We start from the raw sequence: 20,073 nt of genomic DNA on the forward strand, positions 1-20,073 counted from the left end.
CTCTCTCTCTCTCTAACTTTTGAAACTGACTGATGCTAATAGCAAAGGTCCCTACTAAAATTAGTTGAAGTTGGCTCCAAGACTCAAATTTCTGGTGATCAAGTCAATCAACACTGTCTTCCAGGGAATATGGCTACTAGTCATCATCAAGTTACCATGAATCATGTAATTTCTTTGAAGCGTTCATTATATTTGTTGACAGATAGGCAGGCAAGGGTACTTTAAGCCCTTCTTTTTTTTTTTTTTTTCCATTTAATGTTTCGTATTGAAAGAGACAAAGCAAATGGCTAAACAAAACTTGAAGGAGCAGAAATCATCATAGCCGCAAAATCATTTTGCAAGTTTCCAACAAAACAAGAGCAAATCATTAGGCAAACCATGCTTATAGTGCTAACCAACTTCCACTCAATTTATTCCGTTAGGCCCGAGACTCAAATGATTATGGAGCCCGGACAGGTTTAATATAAATTATCCACCAATCCTTCTTAAGCCAGAGCTAAGAAATGGAAGCATCAAAAACTTGGTTACAAAGAACTATTGGAAGCCACAGGCTTCTCAAAGCCTTTATCTTTCTGCTTATTGACATGTCTTTGTGTTATCCCTCAGAGCCTCAAGGTATGCCACTGCCCGAAGGGGTGTTTCTTATACTATCAGCATTTCCATTTTTGGAAGCCTTAAAGGCTTAAACATTGATAATGTTATTAACTTTCTTCATTGTAGGAGAACTTCCTTACATGACCTCAGATGTGAAAGAAGTCGCAGGTAAATCCTTTGATTACATTGTTGTAGGTGGAGGCACTGCTGGCTGCCCTCTGGCAGCAACCCTGTCCGAGAAATTCTCAGTGCTGTTGGTAGAACGAGGCGGATCACCATATGACAATCCCTTGGTGTTGGATAAGAGGTTTTATGGTTTCTCATTGATTCAGACAGATGAATTTTCATCAGTTGCACAAGACTTCATATCCACCGACGGTGTTAGGAACTGCAGAGGAAGAGTCCTTGGGGGATCTTCAGCTATAAATGGCGGGTTTTACAGTCGAGCTAGCAAGGATTTTGTCAACAGTGCCGGCTGGGATGAGGAGTTAGTTGAGGATGCTTATGCATGGGTGGAATCTAGAATAGTCTCCACACCTGAGTTGACACCATGGCAGACTGTTGTTGAATTTGCCCTTCTTGAAGCTGGAATTCTACCTTACAATGGATTTAGCTTAGAGCACATTGAGGGAACAAAGATTGGTGGAAGTATATTCGATATATGGGGCACAAGACACACCTCAGCTGACCTTCTAAAGGCAGCAAATCCCAAAAACATAGTAGTTCTTTTGAATGCAACAGTGAAAAGCATCATCTTCCATGGCAATGGTAGGGGAAAATTAGATGGGTAACAGCTCTTTCAACATAGATATAGGGCTCTCACTACCTTCAACTATTGCATATATCTGACTCTTTTAAATATATGCAGGCAATGCAACTGAGACAGCAGTCCATGGCATAAGGTTCATAAAGAGTGATGGCAGCACAGATCAAACATATGAAGCCTATCTCAATCAACCAAAGAATTCTACTTCATCCGGCGATGTGATTTTGTCAGCTGGGGCATTAGGTAGCCCCCAAATCCTATTATTAAGTGGTATTGGACCCCATAAACACCTCAAGACCCTCAACATCCTACATGTTCTAAGCTTGAAAGGAGTTGGAAAAGGAATGAAAGATAATCCTTGCATTGCTGTTTTGGTAGACACAGATCCGCAAAGTCGGCAACCAGAGCCCCCTCAAGTTACAGGGATTGCAAAAGACTTCAAATACATAGTTGAAGGAGGAATTATACCTATTAGCTTCAACGCAACAAGAATGCCAATAGCTGCCAAGATTGCTTTTCCAGTATCAGAAGGGAAGCTTACACTAAATAGCACTGACCCTAGGCAAAACCCTTCAGTGAAATTCAACTATCTTGCAGAAGAAAAGGACTTGGAGGACTGTGCAAACATGGTAAGTTTGCTTGAACGAGTAGCAAAGTCTCAATCAGTTGCCTTTTACCTTGGTGTTAAACATCAAAATAACTTGATGGCTAGCACCGATGAGCAAAGAAAATTCTGCAAAGAGAATGTGAAGACCTACTTCCACTACCATGGGGGTTGCACAGTTGGATCGGTTGTGGACGATGACTATAAGGTTTATGGAGTTAAGGGATTGAGAGTTGTTGATGGCTCAACTTTCCTGGAATCACCAGGCACAAATCCAATGGCGACCCTCTTAATGCTAGGAAGATATCAGGGGATTAAAATCCTGAGAGAAAGGGAAAATTTTTCTTCTTCATTCAGTACTCAACAAAGCCCTTAACAATTCTATATTCGTAATACTGACAACAAATGCATGCTTAACTAAATAAAATTAATTATCATGCTTACTTCTTTTATTACACAGTCACCTTGAATCACATTTTTTCCCTGGATAATTCTTAGATGCAATAAACTAGAATCTATGTGAGAACAGGTTGCATGGGATTGTACTCATAAAAATATAATTTATTTGTACTCATCAGCAGATCTTAGGAAAAGACAAGTGTCTCTATGTACATGATTTTCCCACAAAGATGAAAAAAATAAGAGAAAACTGAAATGAATGGCAACACAAAAAAATAAAAAAAATCTTACACAATTCTTCTAACCCTCCATTTCATGATCATCAGGCCTAGGACTTAAAGAGGAGACATCATTAGAATCAGTTGGAGGAACTTGATTAGAATCTCCACTTCTCCTATCACTATTAAAAGAAAAACTAACCCAAACCTCCCTCTCAGATCTTCTCCTTTCCTCATCTCTCTTGTTGCCCATCTCTTCTTCATCAACAGGCATGTTGTACCTGCAAATAGGGCAAGACCCATGAATCCGAAGCCACTTTTCTATACACTCTCCATGAAACTTGTGCTTACAAGGCATCTCCTTTGCCACCTCACCAGGCCTCCACTCTTCCAAGCAAACCACACACTCTCCATCTTCACTTTCACCAATTTCCACACTTGGCATGGCCTCTATGGATGTCTTTGAAGCAGGTGGCTGGCCATCCTTGTTTGCCCAGCTTCGTAGCAAAGCTTCCAAATTTGAAGCTCCTTCAATCACCACCATGCCTTGAGTGAATGGATTTATAAGGATTATTCTTTCACGTTGGGAAGTTGTTTCTTGGGGTGATTCTTGATCTGGGTCTTCAGGGTTTTCTCTTGAAACACTGTTATTAGAGTTGTTGCTGGAGAATCCCAAGATAAAAGGTAGAAAAAAATAGAGGTCCCTGTGCCTCAACAACCTTTCAAACAAAGAAGAAATTTCAGGTGCTTCAGTTTCAGAAGCCATGGAAACTTCAGAGTTTCAGGACAAAAGGAGTAGCTTTGGAGGAAGTAAAGGCCTTCAAGAAAGCAAAAAAAAAAAAACACCCTTTCAAGTCCTACAATAAATCAATGAATGAAAAAGAAGAGATTGGTCTGGGAGATATAATAAGGATGTTGGTGGAAGTGGCGTTGGGAGCCCACAGAATTGAGATTGGTGAAGGTTGTAGAAGGATCTGGAATGTTGATTATGCAAATAATCTCAATATTTCTCTTACATGACATGTTGAGTGAATTATCTGTTGATGACTCTGATGATATTAATTGTTTTTTTTAATAATGTTTATCCCTTCACACCTACTAAAGAAGTGTCATTTTCAGTTCAGAGAAGATATTTTTATAGGTGGGAGCACATTTTGATGCAACTGATGTGCTGATATCAAACTATGTCTTTGTGCCACTTGTCTGGTTGTCCACGTTCTCTTTGTTGTTTTCCTTTGACAAGAGGAAAGTTTTTGTGTTTGTGAAGCAATTTTGACACTTTCCCAATTGAGCCTGCAGTAAAGTTTTGCTTTTGAGAAATTAGAAAAGATTCTTCTTGAATGATCCAGATTTTAAGTTATTGGTTTGGCACATTGATTATAGAGTTTCCTAAACTTTTCTTTGTTTTACTTTGACCCTTTCAATTGTTTGGCCTAAAATTTGTACTTGCATGAAGATCATAAATTCTTAGTAATTAAATTATTCTGTGCTACCACATGATTGGGTTTAGTGTCAAAGAAATGATGGGTATATACTAATAAGCCTTTGGGAGTAAGGTAAGAAAAGGAGGCTCATTTTCAGCACAAAACAAAAGTCACTTGCTTTTAAAAAGTGGTTTTTCAAGCCATAATTGGAGGGTTTTTTCTTCTTTTGGTGCAAGAAGGAACCTTTCTCATTGCATAATCATTGTCAGGAATTTGTTTCTTGAAGGAACATAAACTGTGTTGAAAGTTTAATCTTTTACTGGTTTAGTAAAATATTTTCCTGAATGCTACTTGTTTGTGGAAATGTGTAGCTGAAACACGTGATACAACCTGCACTAACCTTGTTGGTCAAAAATTCCTCAATGGGATTTTTGTCACCTTTTCCATAACATGATTCAGTTATACTTGCAGGTGAGCTGGGTGATTATAAGTCTATCAGGTTTTCAACTCAGTTTCTTGTTTGCTCCTGGGGCAAGAACTGATAAGAATGGGATTTATGTCACTTTTTTCATAACATGATTCAGTTATATTTGCAGGTGAGCTGGGTAATGTAAGTCTATCAGGTATCTATCAGGTTTTCAATCGGGTTCTTGTTTGCTTCTGGGGGACTGTGGGACTGACATGATTCAAGACCTAAAAAGCATGGCTTTTGCAAATGTTCCTGCACTACAGTTCAAGACTTGTGATGTTCTTGGTTCCAATTCAAAATGTTTAAACTTCCTTCCCTTACAGAACAGAAGTAAGTTCAAACAAAATTCCCACTTAATTATGTTACTATTTTTTCTTGATCTGGTTCTGATGATCAGGACTTGTGGTTCACTCAATGGTCTGCAAGCATGGATTATCATTTCTAATTTTTGCATGCATTTTCGAGTTCTGGGTTGAATGTAAAATCAAGTGATTTGTGCATAGATCTTTTTGTGAAGACTCTAGTCGTTGAAGCAAAGGCAAATACTAGAACAGAAAGCGCGAAAATTAGAAACAGAAGAATGCGAAAGAAGGTATGCCTTTTTTCCCTGTTAAGAAGCAATGGTTAGGACATGTCTATTTGTGATATCTCATCTCACAACGGATATGAATGTGATTGTTAAGAACCTATATAACTATTCGAGCCAATCATTATTAATAATTTAAGTTTAAGCTTTTAAGAGTCATATGATGTAAGTCTGAATCGTTATAATTGATAAAATGTTATATGTGAGTCTAGTGTGAGTTTTCACAAGCTTTAGAGAATTATGTAATTTAAATCCAAAAAATTATTAAGTCAATGATGTTTAGGTTCATGTCGCGACAATATTTATTCTTTTATAATACATTCAAGGCCCAATAAAGGCCGTTAAATTATCGTCTACGTTTCTTGAAATGAATTTCATGAGTTTTTCTGCATGCTTATCAGTTATTATATTTCCAATGTTACTGCTAGTTTAATGGCAACCCTAGAAGACCAAGACTGTCGGTATTCTGTTCAGACAAGCAATTATATGCTATGTTGGTGGATGACAAAAACAAGAAGTGTTTATTTTACGGAAGCACTTTGCAGAAATCTATTCGCGACGATCCTCCTTGCACCATCATTGTAAGTAACCCTCATAAGGTTTTTGGAGATTTGAAGCTTTGTACTTCCGTAGAGAAATCTTGGCTTTAGATCACCGTCTAGGGCTTACAAGTATATTTCTGTTTCCTCTTGTATTTTTCAGGAAGCTGCTAAACGTGTTGGTGAAAAGCTTGTCAAAGCTTGTGTTGATCTTAACATAAACGAAATATCATATTATGATCGCAATGGATTTGCACGTGGCGAAAGAATGCAAGCCTTCGAGATTGCAATAGCTCAACATGGGTTCTTGCCGCGGTAGAAATGAATCCAGGTTTTCTGTTAAACTCTTGTTAGTGATATCAGTAATCAAGCAATGTTCCTCAAATGTAGAAAACTGAGCTTACCTTTTGCAAGATTTGTCAACTGTTAGCACATATTGTACTGATCTTGGTGAAGTCGATTGCCTTCGCTGTTCTATGATATCCTTGTCAGTTAAGTTTAAACGGCTTATATCTGATTACCTTTCATCGAAAAGAACAATCTGAAAGGCCATGAAATCATACACATAGACAAATGCAATAGTCGAAAGAACATTGCTACTTGTAATGAATGTCAAAATTTGCTATATTTATCATAAACAAAAATTCTGGCACAGCTGATATTCGGCTGGCCAGCATGGTACCCCGAGACAAAATACAATAGGAACACATAGAACGGTGTCAAAAGAAAAGAGTGGAGCGTGCATCAGATCAGACTTGGGTAAACCCTGCAATTTCCTACCACTATAGCTATTCTCTATACAAGGCATCGGTCTACCGTTTCTGCTAAGAATTTCAGTTTATCTCAACTAAACACGTATGCACTACAAAAATATTGCTAATTATACAACAACAATTACGAATCCCATCCACCTATAGTTAACAAAGTTTATAAGAAATAAAAGGAAAAAAAGAAAGATAAAAAATACCTCTCCCTTTGTCTGAATTTTCTCCAACCAGATCAATCAGATCAGCAAGGGCTGATTCCTCTCTCTCTCGTCATGTTAAAGTTAGCACTGGAAAGTGCTGGTTATGAAACGTGACTGTTGATATTTGATTGTCAAACCCTCAAGTGTCAGCCTATGCTTATGAATCACCACAGCATCTAGCTCTTTTGGTCTCCTGGAGTTTCTGCCACAAACACATCATCTCTCTTGGACCTTGATAGTGGGCAATAACATACCCGTCCTTGCAACCCTCATTAAAGATCCTCTCTTCCTTCTCATACTTAACTTCTAAACCTTCTTTCTTAATGTTCGCGATCCAAATACCCATTGCCACATCTTCTAGCTTAAACATCTGCTAGACAACACATTTATTTAACATTGAGAATTATTGACATGAGGGAAGGAATGAACAAATCCTATTCCAATTACCATGCTTCTATATTTTTAACAGTGAATGTACATTGCATATTCCAAAACAAAACTAGAAAAAAGAAAGAGAAGTAGTATTTTCAATGTACCTTTAAACGCCCCTCATTGAACCTCTTATAAACAGCCTCCGCTATGTCGTGGGACACCACATAACCAGGACCATGTGCCCAAGGTGGGTACTTATCTTCAGACCATTCCTTCATTGAACACAACATCCGGAGAAGATATCAAGGAGCAGAAGACAATTTTTATCTCCTTACAGTTAAATAATGATGATTTATCGATAACAATGAATGGAATACCTGTGCAGCCTACAACAACATTACGAACAAACTAAATGTTCATATTACTTCAACTTAAGTTTGAGGGGCCCATCTAACACCCTTACCATAAAGGTGAGTTATATAAGGACTATTATGCAGCAGATCTTGCTTTCTCTTTCTTTATTGTGATCATGATGAATGTTGGCTTTATGACCATGATTGCAAGACACAATAAAAATTGATTGAAGAAACACAAGATGGAGCTAATCCAAATTAAGAAAAGCTAACACAGTTTTTTTCCAATTATTGCTCATAAAAATCATTTCCAATTAACAATGACATTGTGGCAAGTCAGCATTGCTGAAACCATTTGAGTAAATTCAGCGAAATAATACCTCAGGGCTAATAAACCACTTGCTTTCTGTACTGCGATGAGGCTGGGAATCTGAGTTAATGAGTCCATAAAGCAATCCACGAGTCACATTTATCCTGCTTAACGAAGCAAGCACTTCATCCACACGAACAAATGCATCATCATCTGTTTTCATGACAAACTTTGCGGAAACAACTTCTGTCTGTTGAAGAGATGAATTCAATAAGGGAAGGAACAATTTTCCTTATTTAAAGAAAGGGACAAGACTTTACCCCAAAGGTGCAAATGGCCAAAGTTTTCCAGGTGATCAGGCTGTAGTAATCAACAAAAGGCATCAGCTGTATGTCTCCATATGTCTGTGCCTCATTCCAGAGTTCCTCATTCACTATTTGGTTTTTATGCTGCAGAACATCTCAAACTTGGTAAGTAATTCTGTGAGAGGCTTACATAACTATAGGACTTAAAAACCAGAAACTCGACAAGAGTTCCAAGAGAGATACAACTACAGAATTTAGCACTGAAACTTTCAGCTGTCTAACTATTTATATTTAAAAAGATAAGATTGGTGCCCATTGCAGCTGAACAACGAGCATATGACAGTACTTAGGTGTATGATATGAGTACAAATAAATGCTGTATTAGTGCTGAAGCAACTTGTACTACCGTAAAGCATCATAAGCAACCTATTGGTACAACAATGACCAAAAACAAAGAAACATAATGAATATTGCCCCCAGCACTGGGACCTCTAACAGCATGTACTACTGCTGGCACAAAATCATAAGCAATTTAGTGGTGTAACAATGGCTTGAAAACATGAATTAAGAACCATTTATTATTGAAGCGTAGCATTTGTGGCATCAAAATCATGTATTGCTTGATGATAATGGTTTTGCCTTTTCTATGGTAGAACTACAACTACCAAGCATCAAAATTATAGCAATTCTGTACGAGAGAATTCACTTGGAAACCATACCAAACCAACAAAAAAGCGCACTGCAACTGTCCCAGATCGAACTTCAGGATACTGCATCCATGTTCTTCTCACAGCCATTCTTCGTTTAAAATTGTTTGCGGTAGAGAAAACACCAATAAAGAGCTCCACTGGTCTTTGACGGGAGAGAGGAACTGATTTAAGTTCTTCTAGATCAACTGTATGATCTGAATCCTCTGAAGTGGGTAAACCACTAGCCAGGACAGAAATTAATTTTATGTCTCCAAAAATTCGAACCTCACTAACAAGCCATGGCTCCAATGTCTGAACAAAAAAGCAGCCAATAAGCAATTAAGTTCATTGAAACTATTAATTATTTAACAAATTCTGTAAGTAGAAGGAAGATGACAGAAATTACTTCTCGATAAGCAAAGGATGTCACGTGCTTTCCATCAACTGTCATCTGTATTCCTTCTGATCCTACTCTAAGAGTTGCAACGAAAAGTGAACCTTGCTTAAAAGGAAAATATCTTCTAGATTTAACCCCTTGCAGCCCCATTGAGGACCTCCTTGAACCATGGGAATGCATGCTAACTGTCCTGTTATTATCTTTACCCACCAACTTGTTACACTGGTCCAACTCATCCACTGGAAAAAGAAACTACTAGACTTACCTCACAAAAAAAGAACATAAAAATAGATGCAGTAACACACGCCTCATGGAAGCAAACAAGTTAAAAAAAAGAAAAAAGAGAAGAAGAAGAAGAAGAAGGGGAAGCAAATAGAAATTCACATGAAGTTGAAACATTGTCATCCACAGCACCTAATGAAGGTAAAGCATTTCTGTAGCTGAAGCTAGAACAGCTAGCTGTTGATGACTTTATTATGCAATAGAGTTTCTAGGGAGACAAAGCCTAATGATGTCACCAAAAGGTTGAAGAAGCTTCTATGTTGATGAACTATTTAGTCTCTATTAATTTGTTATCGAAAGGAGATGACAAAATTGCATGATTGATATTGAACAGAGTCCAAAGAGTACTTCAATATGAAGAAGATGTGCATATCAACCTAAGGACTGTAAAATGTAAAAGTGGTATATGGACCTTAATTTAATATAACACAAGCTACCAAGATAGATTCTAATTCCTTTTGCACTAAACAAACCAAAAAGATGTGAGAAGTCTTTCTACCTTTTTTATTCTTGTCAGGAGTAGGTGGTGGACAACGCTCCTCTTCACCCCAATCGTGAGCTATTGTCCAAGTGTTTTGGACAATTACAGGGTCCTCAGTTACCTTATCACCATGGAGCCTAACATTGTAATGCAAAATTATTGGTGGATCAGGCTCCCCTGGAAGTGCTTCCCCTGTTAAGTCAATGCGAAAATTACCAAGAAGACCGTTTGGAATACCAATGATTGTAATGGAAGAACCTTGAGTGAGGCCACATGGAACTCTCAATTTATAATGACTTTTATCTGATTCTGTTGCATTCACTTTATTAAGAAAATGGGGACACTGCTTCTCTTTTGTTTTCCTAGTTGAATTATCATCAGCATAACCAAGTTTTTCCACTTCCATCAAAGCCATCAGGCTATTCCATGCACTTCCAGCTTCCTTGATAGCCTCTACTCCATTTGGCAAAGCTTGAGAATGGTTAATTAAGTGCTTCAACAAATCCCAGGTGAGCAAAGATTCTTGCTCTCCCTTGGAGAGGTTCCTTTGAGCAAACAGACTGAAGGCTATGGTATCAATGGAAATCACTTGAGAAGCAGTCTCTGGATTTTGAACTGCAGGCGGACCTGTAAAACGCACCCATTCAAGTGGATTGGTTCCATTGGAGGAGAAGGGATTTGTCAAGTAGCTTTCTTCAACAGCATTTTTTATGACACCATATCTCAGGACCAGCAACATAAATAAGGATGCAACTAAAGCACCACCGTACCATTTCTTCATTCTGCCGATTACACAATCCCATCAAAAAGCTATGCAACTTATTTTCATAATGATCAAATTTAAAGAAACCGTGTGCCAGTAACTGTTAATCAGTACATAAATTGATTTATAAAATTCTAATGGGTAGGCAATTCAATAAAGTCAAGTTGCTAAAGAAGAGGACATAGAGTGGTTTGCACTTAAGAGTTACAACAGATTGTCAACGGCCTAAAATTAAATGTTGAAGGCTCATTTTACCTTTTCAGATGGAGAGTGTCAGCCTTCATTCTCAACCTGTTGTCTGGCTGAACCAACTACCAAAATTTGCAAGCATGACCTTCTGGCTTGATGCACAAAAACTTAAGTGATCTGTAACCATGCAGCAATTTCCTGAAAGATTCTTTGTCATGCATCTGGCATAAGACTATCATGCTGTGACAGAATTTGAAACAAATTAGTCCATTAGAAAAGGAATCAAAATTTTCCACTGAAATAAGTAAAATATTCATAATACTAACCAAGAGAAAAACAGTCCAACATATCACGCACACAACTCCAAGCAAAGAAGCAAATGAAAATGCAATCCAGGATATCTACTTTTGCTGTTTGCCACCACCCTAATCAACTTTGATAAGCTACACCAATTACCAAGTTCATCCTTAGGCAAGTGCCATACATCTCAAAATACATCAGTATCGCCGTTAAAATTTACAGAACACTACAAGAAAATCTTTTGTGAAGCACACAATAATCAATTAGCGAGAGTTGCCGTAGCTGACCAAGATGGATGAGTCAAACGCATCAAGCTGTGCCATCCCAATTGCTCAAGTTGGAGGGAGTTGTTAGATTAACTCTTTCAAAGATCATATTATATCTTTTGTTGACTCAAACAGACAAGGAATTTTAGCCATATAAAATTCTGCAGTATGACTGGATAAAACTAGAAGACACCTGTAGCAAGCAGGCAGAACTAAAGCTTATGAGAAAACAAGTCAGATGACCAATGCTATGATGGTAGGGACCACAATATAAAAAACAAACAGCTTATCCTTCATACTTCATAGACATGAATCAAAACCCTAGTTCAAACAATAATTATTTTTTTGGTAAAGTATTGCAACAAAGATGCAAAATATTGATGTCTGGACCGGAGAATCAGTCAATTGTTTTGTTCTTTTAATTCAAATTATAAATAAAATTGAATTTGATCTCACTTTGCATCAAATTCATAAAAAAAACTCACCAATTCAATAAAAAATCTTTTGTTTAGAGTACAGGAAATGTCATTGCTGTATCTGACTATAGAATTCGCTAAGGCAGGCGGAAAGAAAAAAAAAAAAAAGAAAACAGTTGAAAAATCATTACAACTCTGATTGGTAGGCGAGAAAATGTAGGGAAAGAAAGAAAATTTAAATAGAAATAAATCCTGAATTTACAGTTAATTACATCTCCAGTTCAACAACATGATCTTTTCCTCACTGGAACTTAGCTTGATTACTACCTTACCTTAATTGAGATGAGTTTAAAACTTCAAATCTTCAAAAAGAAGAAAATCAAAAATAAAAATCAAGATTCAAAATCTTCCATCAGCTTCCTAATTACCTCAACTTTTCTCGGAAACCAAACTAAAATAAAAAGAACTTCAGCAAACCAAAAGCAAAGCAGTTTCTAGACAGATCCAAACGCATTGCACTAAATCCAAACTTATTGCACTAAATCCAAACTTAAAACAATCAAAATGCCAAAACTAAAACCAAAAAAATTGAGAAAAAAAAAACTAAAACCAAAACATTTCTAAATTTAAAAATGTCCAAAAAAATAACAGAAAGAACGTTTTAAGCAAAGATGAAGAAGAAAAACTGGTTCCAGTCAAGTCGGCGACGGAAGCTTACCGGCAAAGAGAAGAGAATTCGGAGAGAGAGAGAGAGAGAGAGAGACAGAGTTCGGATCTCTGTCGTTTTGGTCTTTCTTTTCCGAGCTCTCAAAGTCGTTTGAGTGCAACGGTGGGAAATAAAACCGTTTTCCGGGCCTTCAAAGTAAAATAAACAACAGAGATTTGTGTTGTTGACTTGTCTTTTTTTTTTTAATTTTTATTTTATTTTTCTTACTTTCGAGGTCAGTCGCTACTGGCCTTTTTACTGGGGTCGGCCGATTCGACCTTGACTAGAAAGACTAATGCTAGAGAAACACGTGGCATTTTGTCGGCTGATCCGTTACGTGTCCCGCCGTCGTTGGACGAGATAAAATTGTACCTCATACTATTTCTCTTTCCTGTCCTTTACCCTTTTTCTTTTTCTTTTCTTTTTTTAAATAAAACAAAATTATAATTAAATTTTTATTTTTTATTATACTAAAACAAATTTTTACCTAAACAAATCCTTAATCTCAATAAAAAATTTAAAAAAATCAGATCTATTATTGACTGACATTTTTGGTTCATACGACATACATATGATATGCTTATATCTGTCAGCATTAAATCCGATAATTGTTAATTTTCTGTTATAATTAAATTGATTTTTTTAAAATTACTTTTAAAATAAAATTAGGAAAAAAAGTAAAATTAAAAAAAAAAGAAAGTAGAGGGCGTAAAGAAAAGAGGAGAGTGGTCGGTCAAGGCGTTCAATGGCAATCACAGGAGAAGAAAATTAGCGTGAAATGTAAACAAGGATTGAGGAATTTAATAACGTAAGGAGGTAGCTTAATCAATGTGAAAGGAATAGTCTACCTTCTCTGTATGTTGGACAGTACCAAATATTATTACTTCCACTTCCTTTAATTAGGCTTAAATAGCCAAAAACAACTTTAATACATAATCTTTTTATCTTATCATCGTGGATCGAACTTTAATTGTCACAAAAAATTAATCATTGTCGTACTCGATATTTATTGATAATTTTTGTCCACATAATATTTGATGTAAGCATTTAAAGTGATGAACATATTTGATTAGACATACTTGTAAAATAATATATCATATCAGTACAAAATATTAATTGATATTTAATTTAACGATTTTTCAATTTACGTTAAAGATTTAATGACGGAGTTAACATTGCAAGAAATCGAATCGAGCACCACTTCCTTTGATCCCTTGATCCCCAATCTGTAAATAAAGATGGTGGGACTATTTGGTACCTCTTCTAACATGAAAATACACTGTCATCTGGTTTGATTCCTGCAACCCATATTTTCCCCAACCAAACTTGTTATAATTACAATTTTTTTTTCTTTTTTTTCAATTTGAGAGCTGCTTCAAGTTAGGTATGAAATTTATAAGAGATCTCATTAAGTACTTTGTATCCGGATATTTTGTATAATTATTTGATTTGATTAGGTAAGATTAAAATATTTTAGAATGGGGTTTGGATAAGATTTGAAATGGTAAAACTATTACTCAATGAAGTACTCTAATTTCCTTCTATTGTTTAATGTGCCAAATTCAAAAAGCTTGGCGATTTCTAGTTACTTGATTAGACTTTGTCAAAACTTGGGATTCTGCTAGGAATAGAGATTATTTTATAAACTTCGGGATGATCATTCAGTACAAGTCAGCAGGTTTTTTGTGGTTTAGGTTGATTTGTAGACGTTCTATCACTTTTTGCAACTGTTTTTGTAATAACCCAGCCCAAATAATATTTGGACTGAAGTATTAACAAACAAAAAAAATAATGGATAGGCCTTTACAAGTAATTGGGCCTGAAGTTATTAAAATACTATTAAGATTAATATAAATATATTATTTAAACATAGACAGTCATCTTAATGAAAAAAGCCTAAAATTATATATTTTGATATAAGATTTGGGGATGTTAAAGAACAACTTAAAAAATAAGCATTCGAAGGCTACGTCTAGATCGATCATTATAAGGTGAGTAAAATCCTCTTTTAAATCGAAAAAAAATATATGATTGATTTACAAGAATTTGAATTGAAATTAAAAAGAAAAATCTGTTTGTAGCATCAAGTATTTTGTACTGTCCCATCACTTGGAGTTTGATTATGAAATGATTTATGGAGTTTCACTAGATGAGTTATACACGGTTGGAAAGCTACATGAGTGTATTTTCTAACGAACTAAATGGAAGTGGATTCCGAGTTTTCTATGCAAAGATATGATTTTTTTTTATAAAGACAGTGCAAACTGCCTAGCAGCAACGCCAAGGGCAATTTTGAAAATTTTTTGCACTTTTCCTACAGTGAACTAAGATTTGAGATTTATATGGATAGAAAGCTTATCAAGTCTAGTTTCCAATACACTAAACGAATCTTGTTTTTGAGTTTTATAGCTTAAGATATGGTTATTTTAATGAATGATGTACAAGCTGTCCAGATTTATGATTTAAGAAAATTTTGATTATTTTGTGTAGTTTCAGATGATAAACAGATTTTAGAGAGTTAGATGGTTGCTAATATGTTTAAATGATTATTATTAGGTTTTGATTATTTTGGGAGGAAGCGAGGTTGTTAGAACGAAGAGAGATAAGTATATCTTCACATATCTTGCCTGTTTTGAAACTACTATATATGTATATTTCTTAAATAAATCAAGTATCTTATTTCATTATTTCAATATATTCAAAAGAAGGTCAAGCATATGATTTTTTTTTTTTTGTTTTGAGCTTAATAATATGATGAATATTGATTTATGAATGATTTGGTTTACTCATAAGATGGAAAATTAGATTTTCAAATGATTTGAGTTATACAGATGACGAATATTGTTCTATGAATGCTTTGGTTGATTTATGTGATGAATATCAATTTATGAATGAAAGAAAACCTTGATTATCTTTAAAGAATGTTTTAAGAGCTACGAAATAATTCATAGTAAGTGGAATAATCGACACCGGAATTAGTTCTACGGGCCTGCTAATGGGATAAAATAGTTAGCAAATGGCCCTGCTAACGGGATATAATAATTATTAACGATCATGAAAATGATTAGTTGATATGACTCTTATCACAGAATATAATAGTGACAATAGTTAAGATGATGAAACTTTACGAATTTGAAAGATTGAATCTATGATTTGCTAGAATAATATTTCGAAAATGATATATGATGATCAATAATTTAAGAACTCACGATGTTATCTATTTTTGAATATAATGATTCTTTAACTATTTGAAAGCATGATTTAATGAAATGCCCTTGAATGATCTATATGTTACATTGAAAACAACGCTTGATTCGATTGAGTGTGTGTGGCTATACTTGCTGAGCTGTGGTTTGCTCATTCCTTTATTATATTTTGTAGATAACTAAAGATAACAACCGTAAGATCATGAGAGCTAAGAGAATAAATTGAGAAGTTTGTCCCACTGTCAAGATATTGTTAATTACTTTGAAATGCATATTATATATAATGGATATTTAAATTTCTAAATGTTTATTTATTTTTCTTGAAGACGTTAGTCGGATCTTAATCATTAATTATGCAAATATGTTGAAACAAAATTATTATTATAACTTCAATTTTGGACTACTATAAGTATGATGAAAGGAAAGGGTTCGTGTTACTTTGAGATCTAGTCTCAAGATAATGGCCGTGTCATGACTCGGTATTGAGGGGTGCCAGTTTCTTTGTGTTGTATCTGACTCTGCTGGAGAGCAGAAAAAGAAGAAGAAGACGACGACGTAGAAGAAGACAACAGTTTTCTTTTGTATTTCCCAGTTAAAAATTATGCTAATTAACCTGAAAAAATACAACTCTTTCAACAATTGGGCACAACCCTTTTATTGCCAACAAGCTGGATGGAAATAAATTGCTGAATAAATTAGTTAAGGAAAATGGGATTGATAAGACTAAAACTTGGGAAACTGGATGCTTGAACCACATCTAGAACTTGGTAGCAAAGGGCATTTGATGAAATCTGACCCTGAAGTGTCCACACACAAGTAAATCTGATAAAGCTGGCTGTTCCGGGATGAATCAGTGTTGCATTCTATGCCAGGAGTAAAGCCAACTGCTTCTTTTATAGCATCCCTGATGTCCTGCAATTCATAGAATTCATCGTTTGGTTTGATTCCTGCAACACGAACCATTGTTAGAAACAGCCTCATGAATTGTTTCGAAAGCTCCTGGATATCTCTGAAATCAAGCCTGTACCTGCATTTGTCAGGGCTTGGAGGAGGTTAGCCTTCTGTTTCAATTTGAGAGCTGCTTGGAAGTACTCACGTTGGTCAAGCTCAGACTCTGAGCATGTCCCATGTTTTACCCATTCATGCGTCCAGAACTTGGTTCCATCGTTGCTAGGACAGGAAAGGGTCGGCCATTCCTTTTCCAGGGTGCCAATCAGGTCTGAAATCTGTGAAGAAATGGGGTGATTAAAACAGTAATTCTTTAAAGCTACGAAAGACGTTTGACCAAATCGAAGCAAGAACAGTTCAATCCAAAGTCGAAAACGTGCTGCTTCCTCGTGGTGAAACATGACAGGTTCGGCGGTCCAAGCAACGTGGAAGGCGACCAAATGCGTATTTATAGCTGTTGTCTCGTGTCTTAAACGTTAATCTAATCTGATATCATCATCGTTTGCAGATCTGAAGCTTAACTTATATTACTTGGTAATGATCTGATTGCAGCATTAAGACAACTTGCACCACCCAAGGCCGGTAGGCATGCATGCACCCATCTCCCCCACTAGAGAAAACTAACAAAGCAGATTCTTTTCTTACATCAATCAAGCCTGGGGTTCACATTTTTTCCACTCCAAGTAGATTTGAAACAGAATTCTTGTTCTTTTTCTCTATTTCTTGAGCAAGTGGGCGCCTAAAATTGCTCTTAAAACTTAAAAGCAAAGTCTTTCCTTTATATCCTACCAAAAGCTAAATGATAATGAGAATTTGGTTTGGAAACTTTTTTTATCAGTGAATAATGTGTAATTAATATGTGAAATTTTCTCTTTTTTTCATTACAAAAGATCAATTTTTTGACCAAAAAAATTTTGGTTGAAAAGAATCGATCAAAATTTTTCAATAGATTTTCATCCAATTATTGATAATTTTTTAATGAAAATTTAACTTTTTCCAACAAAAAATGTCCATTTTTTTGTAGGGTTATAAGAACCTTGAACACCCCATCTACTATATTTATATGTAATAAATGAGGATTAAATTAGTTAGCAAGTTGTTATTTAATGTAATGATTATTCAACGCAAGAAAAATACGGATAAAATCAATGAGATAAAGAGTTAGATATTGAATTGATTCCATGATTTTTCATGGAATCAAATATACAAATAGATATATTTGTAAACTTGAATTTATATTTTTTTTTCGATTTTGTAATTGTAATTTTAGTCTTAATGAAATTGATAATTCAACTTAAATCCAAAAGAAATTAACCAATGAAGATTTTTACTCTTAATTTTTGTCATAATCATATTATTAATCATAAAGTTAATTATTTAAATTTCTACCCAACCTCAATTAATGTGTTTTAATTTTTGATAATGACAATGTGAAAACTTAACCCTTACAAAGTTTTCTAGCTTTGATGTTAATAAATGAAAATCCTTCAAACCCCCCAAGAAAAAGAAGCAATACTTTTGCTTTTGCACACGCAAAATCTTCCTTCTTCCGTACAGCTCTACATGCATTGTTTCTTGATTGTGTTATCCATTTATAGCTTTCTTGTATTTTTCAAGTGCTCATATTGTTTCTAGATGAAACTTCCATCCCTTTCTTCGATTTAATTATGAAATTGTGATAAAAAAATATCTCGTATCAGTTAAATTACGAATATTTTAATTTTTCATTACGATTTAATTTAAAATTAAATATTCTTTTTAAAAATTTAACAGTAATATACCTCAGATCTGTCAAAACGACTGTTGGGATCACAATTGGAAGGGTAGCCACCGTCCCTGTAGTTAGGCCAAAGTCCATGGATGCCAAAATCTGCTGCAGGCTTTCCTGTCTTGGGGTAGCAACAACTATGTTGTTTCGTATCACAATAAGCTCCAGGCCACTGCATGATGATCCCAATATCCAAAAACATGAGCTTGACGAAAAATTCAGGAATATGAGCAAAGGAAAATATTGATATCCTATTGCAAACAAATTGAAACTATCACTTACTTGCTGAACGAAGTAGAAGAAATCAAAATCTTGTGAAACACAAAGAACTGATAGATATTGCAGTACCAAAAGCTTGATAAAGATTGAACATGAGTTGGGTTTCATCTTTCTTGGGATGTTCTTGATGATCTTTTTGTTTCTCTCTCTCTCTCTCTCACACACACACACACACAAACACACCACACAAGTGATAGACAACAACTTTGTAACGATCAGCTTTGGAGTTAAGAATGAAATTGAAAGTGTTTGCTGGTAGATTGAATTTATAGGCCAAAAAGGGTAGGTTTAGGACAGAAGAATATCCAAGACAGCATATGCTTGTCAATGTATATTACTTTAATGCATTGCTTCCTTGTTTTAAACTTATCTTCAACACATTTTGCACGATGGCCCTTCTTCCAAGTCTTTGTTTTTGCCCTTTTCCCATTCTGATTTTGATATGTTTCCCTGATCTGGTCTTGGCCAGGAAGCCGCTCTTTTTGTTAATAAATTAAGCACTAATCCATGAGAAAAGAACCTCAGCAATGTACCTATCAGGATTTAGCAGTTTGGATTGATGTGCAAGAAATGGTAAGTGCTAAAAGGTTTCAGTCTTGTGTTGTTAGGTTGTTATTTTGGTGCTTAGTTCATTGGTTTGGACGAAATAATTCAAGGGTGGTAGTCCTATTATGTGCAAGTCAACAGTCTGATAACACATACACATGGCCTGTCAAGGCAAAGAGGCCAAGAGAAAATAAATTGGAATTATTATGCCATTACTCCCCTTTTCTATTATTTTGTTTTTTCTTGTTTCTCTCTTGGATAAGTTCACATTGAGAAACGGTATGTACCAATCACCAAAGAGCCTTATAGACCTCGTAATGGTGATTATTTTACTTCTACTTAGATGGTTTTTGGACCTTACTTTATCTTGTGGCACATGCTCTCTTTATATTTTTGCTTGTAGAAGTTCATGAAGCAAATGGAATAGTTGGCTTAAAGACATATATTACATATAATTGCCAATAATTACGTAAACTAGACCAAGGAAGCAAGGTCCACATACCATGCCAGCTCTAGAACTATATTACCCCTATTTTGAGCTCTAAAAGGCTAGCTGATCTCTCAGCTTGCATTGTGGTCCTTGATCTACATGACAATCCATGTTTTTTCACTTGTTTGCTTCTCAGGTCCAAACACAATCCACCGTCCTCTCCATTGCGTGCCTAACATTACAAATAATAAATGCTGACTCTTTTTATTTCTTGCTGTTAATAGTTTTCTTTAGTATCCTATTTGATGTCTCTTTCATAATTTTACATCATATATCTAATTTATTCATTCAAAAACTAATGAATCGATAGGGTCCTTGATCTCGTTGGCTCTTTAAAAACTTTGTTTCGATGAATTCTAGGTCTAACATGAAAATAAGGTGTGATAGAAGAAGAAGAAAGAATTACACTAGTAATTGCATTAAAAGAAAAGGAGAAAAAGA

At 35.3% G+C, this 20,073-nt stretch overlaps 5 protein-coding genes across 10 annotated transcripts; 2 read left to right on the forward strand and 3 right to left on the reverse strand.

Annotated features, from left to right (window-relative positions):
* On the forward strand, positions 9 to 2,631 carry LOC18610386 (protein HOTHEAD). The gene is made up of 3 exons (XM_007046008.2): positions 9 to 615; positions 721 to 1,362; positions 1,463 to 2,631. The coding sequence occupies exons 1-3, from the start codon at positions 504 to 506 to the stop codon at positions 2,338 to 2,340; spliced, it is 1,632 nt and encodes a 543-aa protein (XP_007046070.2). The 5' UTR covers positions 9 to 503; the 3' UTR covers positions 2,341 to 2,631.
* Positions 2,505 to 3,605, reverse strand: LOC18610387 (E3 ubiquitin-protein ligase RNF181). Its single transcript, XM_018115479.1, has one exon. The coding sequence runs from the start codon at positions 3,345 to 3,347 to the stop codon at positions 2,664 to 2,666; it is 684 nt and encodes a 227-aa protein (XP_017970968.1). The 5' UTR covers positions 3,348 to 3,605; the 3' UTR covers positions 2,505 to 2,663.
* LOC18610388 (50S ribosomal protein L18) lies at positions 3,867 to 9,882 on the forward strand. Of its 4 annotated transcripts, none has more exons than XM_018115482.1 (6): positions 3,867 to 4,291; positions 4,602 to 4,804; positions 4,978 to 5,066; positions 5,489 to 5,641; positions 5,763 to 5,930; positions 9,792 to 9,882. In XM_018115482.1, exons 2-5 carry the CDS (start codon positions 4,687 to 4,689, stop codon positions 5,916 to 5,918), a joined length of 516 nt encoding a protein of 171 aa, XP_017970971.1. In that variant the 5' UTR covers positions 3,867 to 4,291; positions 4,602 to 4,686; the 3' UTR covers positions 5,919 to 5,930; positions 9,792 to 9,882. The 4 variants fall into 4 exon arrangements, with proteins under 4 accessions (XP_017970971.1, XP_007046074.2, XP_017970970.1 ...); XM_007046012.2 differs by lacking the exon at positions 9,792 to 9,882 and adding an exon at positions 4,377 to 4,476 and having other exon boundaries at positions 3,869 to 4,291; positions 5,763 to 6,109; XM_018115481.1 differs by lacking the exon at positions 9,792 to 9,882 and having other exon boundaries at positions 3,869 to 4,476; positions 5,763 to 6,109.
* Positions 6,206 to 12,578, reverse strand: LOC18610389 (beta-1,3-galactosyltransferase GALT1). Of its 3 annotated transcripts, XM_007046014.2 has the most exons (11): positions 12,408 to 12,578; positions 11,295 to 11,466; positions 11,034 to 11,150; positions 10,774 to 10,947; positions 9,774 to 10,537; positions 9,002 to 9,231; positions 8,626 to 8,907; positions 7,922 to 8,050; positions 7,672 to 7,851; positions 7,103 to 7,210; positions 6,206 to 6,936 (listed from the first exon to the last, which is right to left on the reverse strand). In XM_007046014.2, exons 4-11 carry the CDS (start codon positions 10,800 to 10,802, stop codon positions 6,724 to 6,726), a joined length of 1,935 nt encoding a protein of 644 aa, XP_007046076.2. In that variant the 5' UTR covers positions 10,803 to 10,947; positions 11,034 to 11,150; positions 11,295 to 11,466; positions 12,408 to 12,578; the 3' UTR covers positions 6,206 to 6,723. The 3 variants fall into 3 exon arrangements, with proteins under 3 accessions (XP_007046076.2, XP_017970966.1, XP_017970967.1); XM_018115477.1 differs by having other exon boundaries at positions 11,034 to 11,466; XM_018115478.1 differs by lacking the exons at positions 11,034 to 11,150; positions 11,295 to 11,466.
* LOC18610390 (ribonuclease 3) lies at positions 16,158 to 18,881 on the reverse strand. Its single transcript, XM_007046018.2, has 4 exons — positions 18,600 to 18,881; positions 18,331 to 18,489; positions 16,629 to 16,827; positions 16,158 to 16,548 (listed from the first exon to the last, which is right to left on the reverse strand). The coding sequence occupies exons 1-4, from the start codon at positions 18,702 to 18,704 to the stop codon at positions 16,325 to 16,327; spliced, it is 687 nt and encodes a 228-aa protein (XP_007046080.2). The 5' UTR covers positions 18,705 to 18,881; the 3' UTR covers positions 16,158 to 16,324.

The sequence above is a fragment of the Theobroma cacao genome, chromosome 2 (assembly GCF_000208745.1).
Source record: "Theobroma cacao cultivar B97-61/B2 chromosome 2, Criollo_cocoa_genome_V2, whole genome shotgun sequence".
NCBI classification, from domain to species: Eukaryota; Viridiplantae; Streptophyta; class Magnoliopsida; order Malvales; family Malvaceae; genus Theobroma; species Theobroma cacao.

Excerpts from the sequence above, each read along its gene's own strand:
- LOC18610387 (XM_018115479.1), bottom strand. The coding sequence starts at position 3,347 with ATGGCTTCTGAAACTGAAGCACCTGAAATTTCTTCTTTGTTTGAAAGG.
- LOC18610389 (XM_018115478.1), bottom strand. The coding sequence starts at position 10,802 with ATGAAGGCTGACACTCTCCATCTGAAAAG. Across the intron at positions 7,852-7,921 it reads TGGCCATTTGCACCTTTGGG|ACAGAAGTTGTTTCCGCAAA; the intron begins GTAAAGTCTTGT and ends TCTCTTCAACAG. Across the intron at positions 6,937-7,102 it reads TCAATGAGGGGCGTTTAAAG|ATGTTTAAGCTAGAAGATGT; the intron begins GTACATTGAAAA and ends GTTGTCTAGCAG.
- LOC18610390 (XM_007046018.2), bottom strand. The coding sequence starts at position 18,704 with ATGAAACCCAACTCATGTTCAATCTTTATCAAGCTTTTGGTACTGCAA. Across the intron at positions 18,490-18,599 it reads TCTTCTACTTCGTTCAGCAA|TGGCCTGGAGCTTATTGTGA; the intron begins GTAAGTGATAGT and ends ATCATCATGCAG. Across the intron at positions 16,828-18,330 it reads GTCGTTTTGACAGATCTGAG|ATTTCAGACCTGATTGGCAC; the intron begins GTATATTACTGT and ends ATTTCTTCACAG.
- LOC18610386 (XM_007046008.2), top strand. The coding sequence starts at position 504 with ATGGAAGCATCAAAAACTTGGTTACAAAGAACTATTGGAAGCCACAGG. Across the intron at positions 616-720 it reads TTATCCCTCAGAGCCTCAAG|GAGAACTTCCTTACATGACC; the intron begins GTATGCCACTGC and ends TCTTCATTGTAG. Across the intron at positions 1,363-1,462 it reads CATCATCTTCCATGGCAATG|GCAATGCAACTGAGACAGCA; the intron begins GTAGGGGAAAAT and ends AAATATATGCAG.
- LOC18610388 (XM_018115482.1), top strand. The coding sequence starts at position 4,687 with ATGATTCAAGACCTAAAAAGCATGGCTTTTGCAAATGTTCCTGCACTA. Across the intron at positions 5,067-5,488 it reads ACAGAAGAATGCGAAAGAAG|TTTAATGGCAACCCTAGAAG; the intron begins GTATGCCTTTTT and ends TGTTACTGCTAG. Across the intron at positions 5,642-5,762 it reads ATCCTCCTTGCACCATCATT|GAAGCTGCTAAACGTGTTGG; the intron begins GTAAGTAACCCT and ends TGTATTTTTCAG.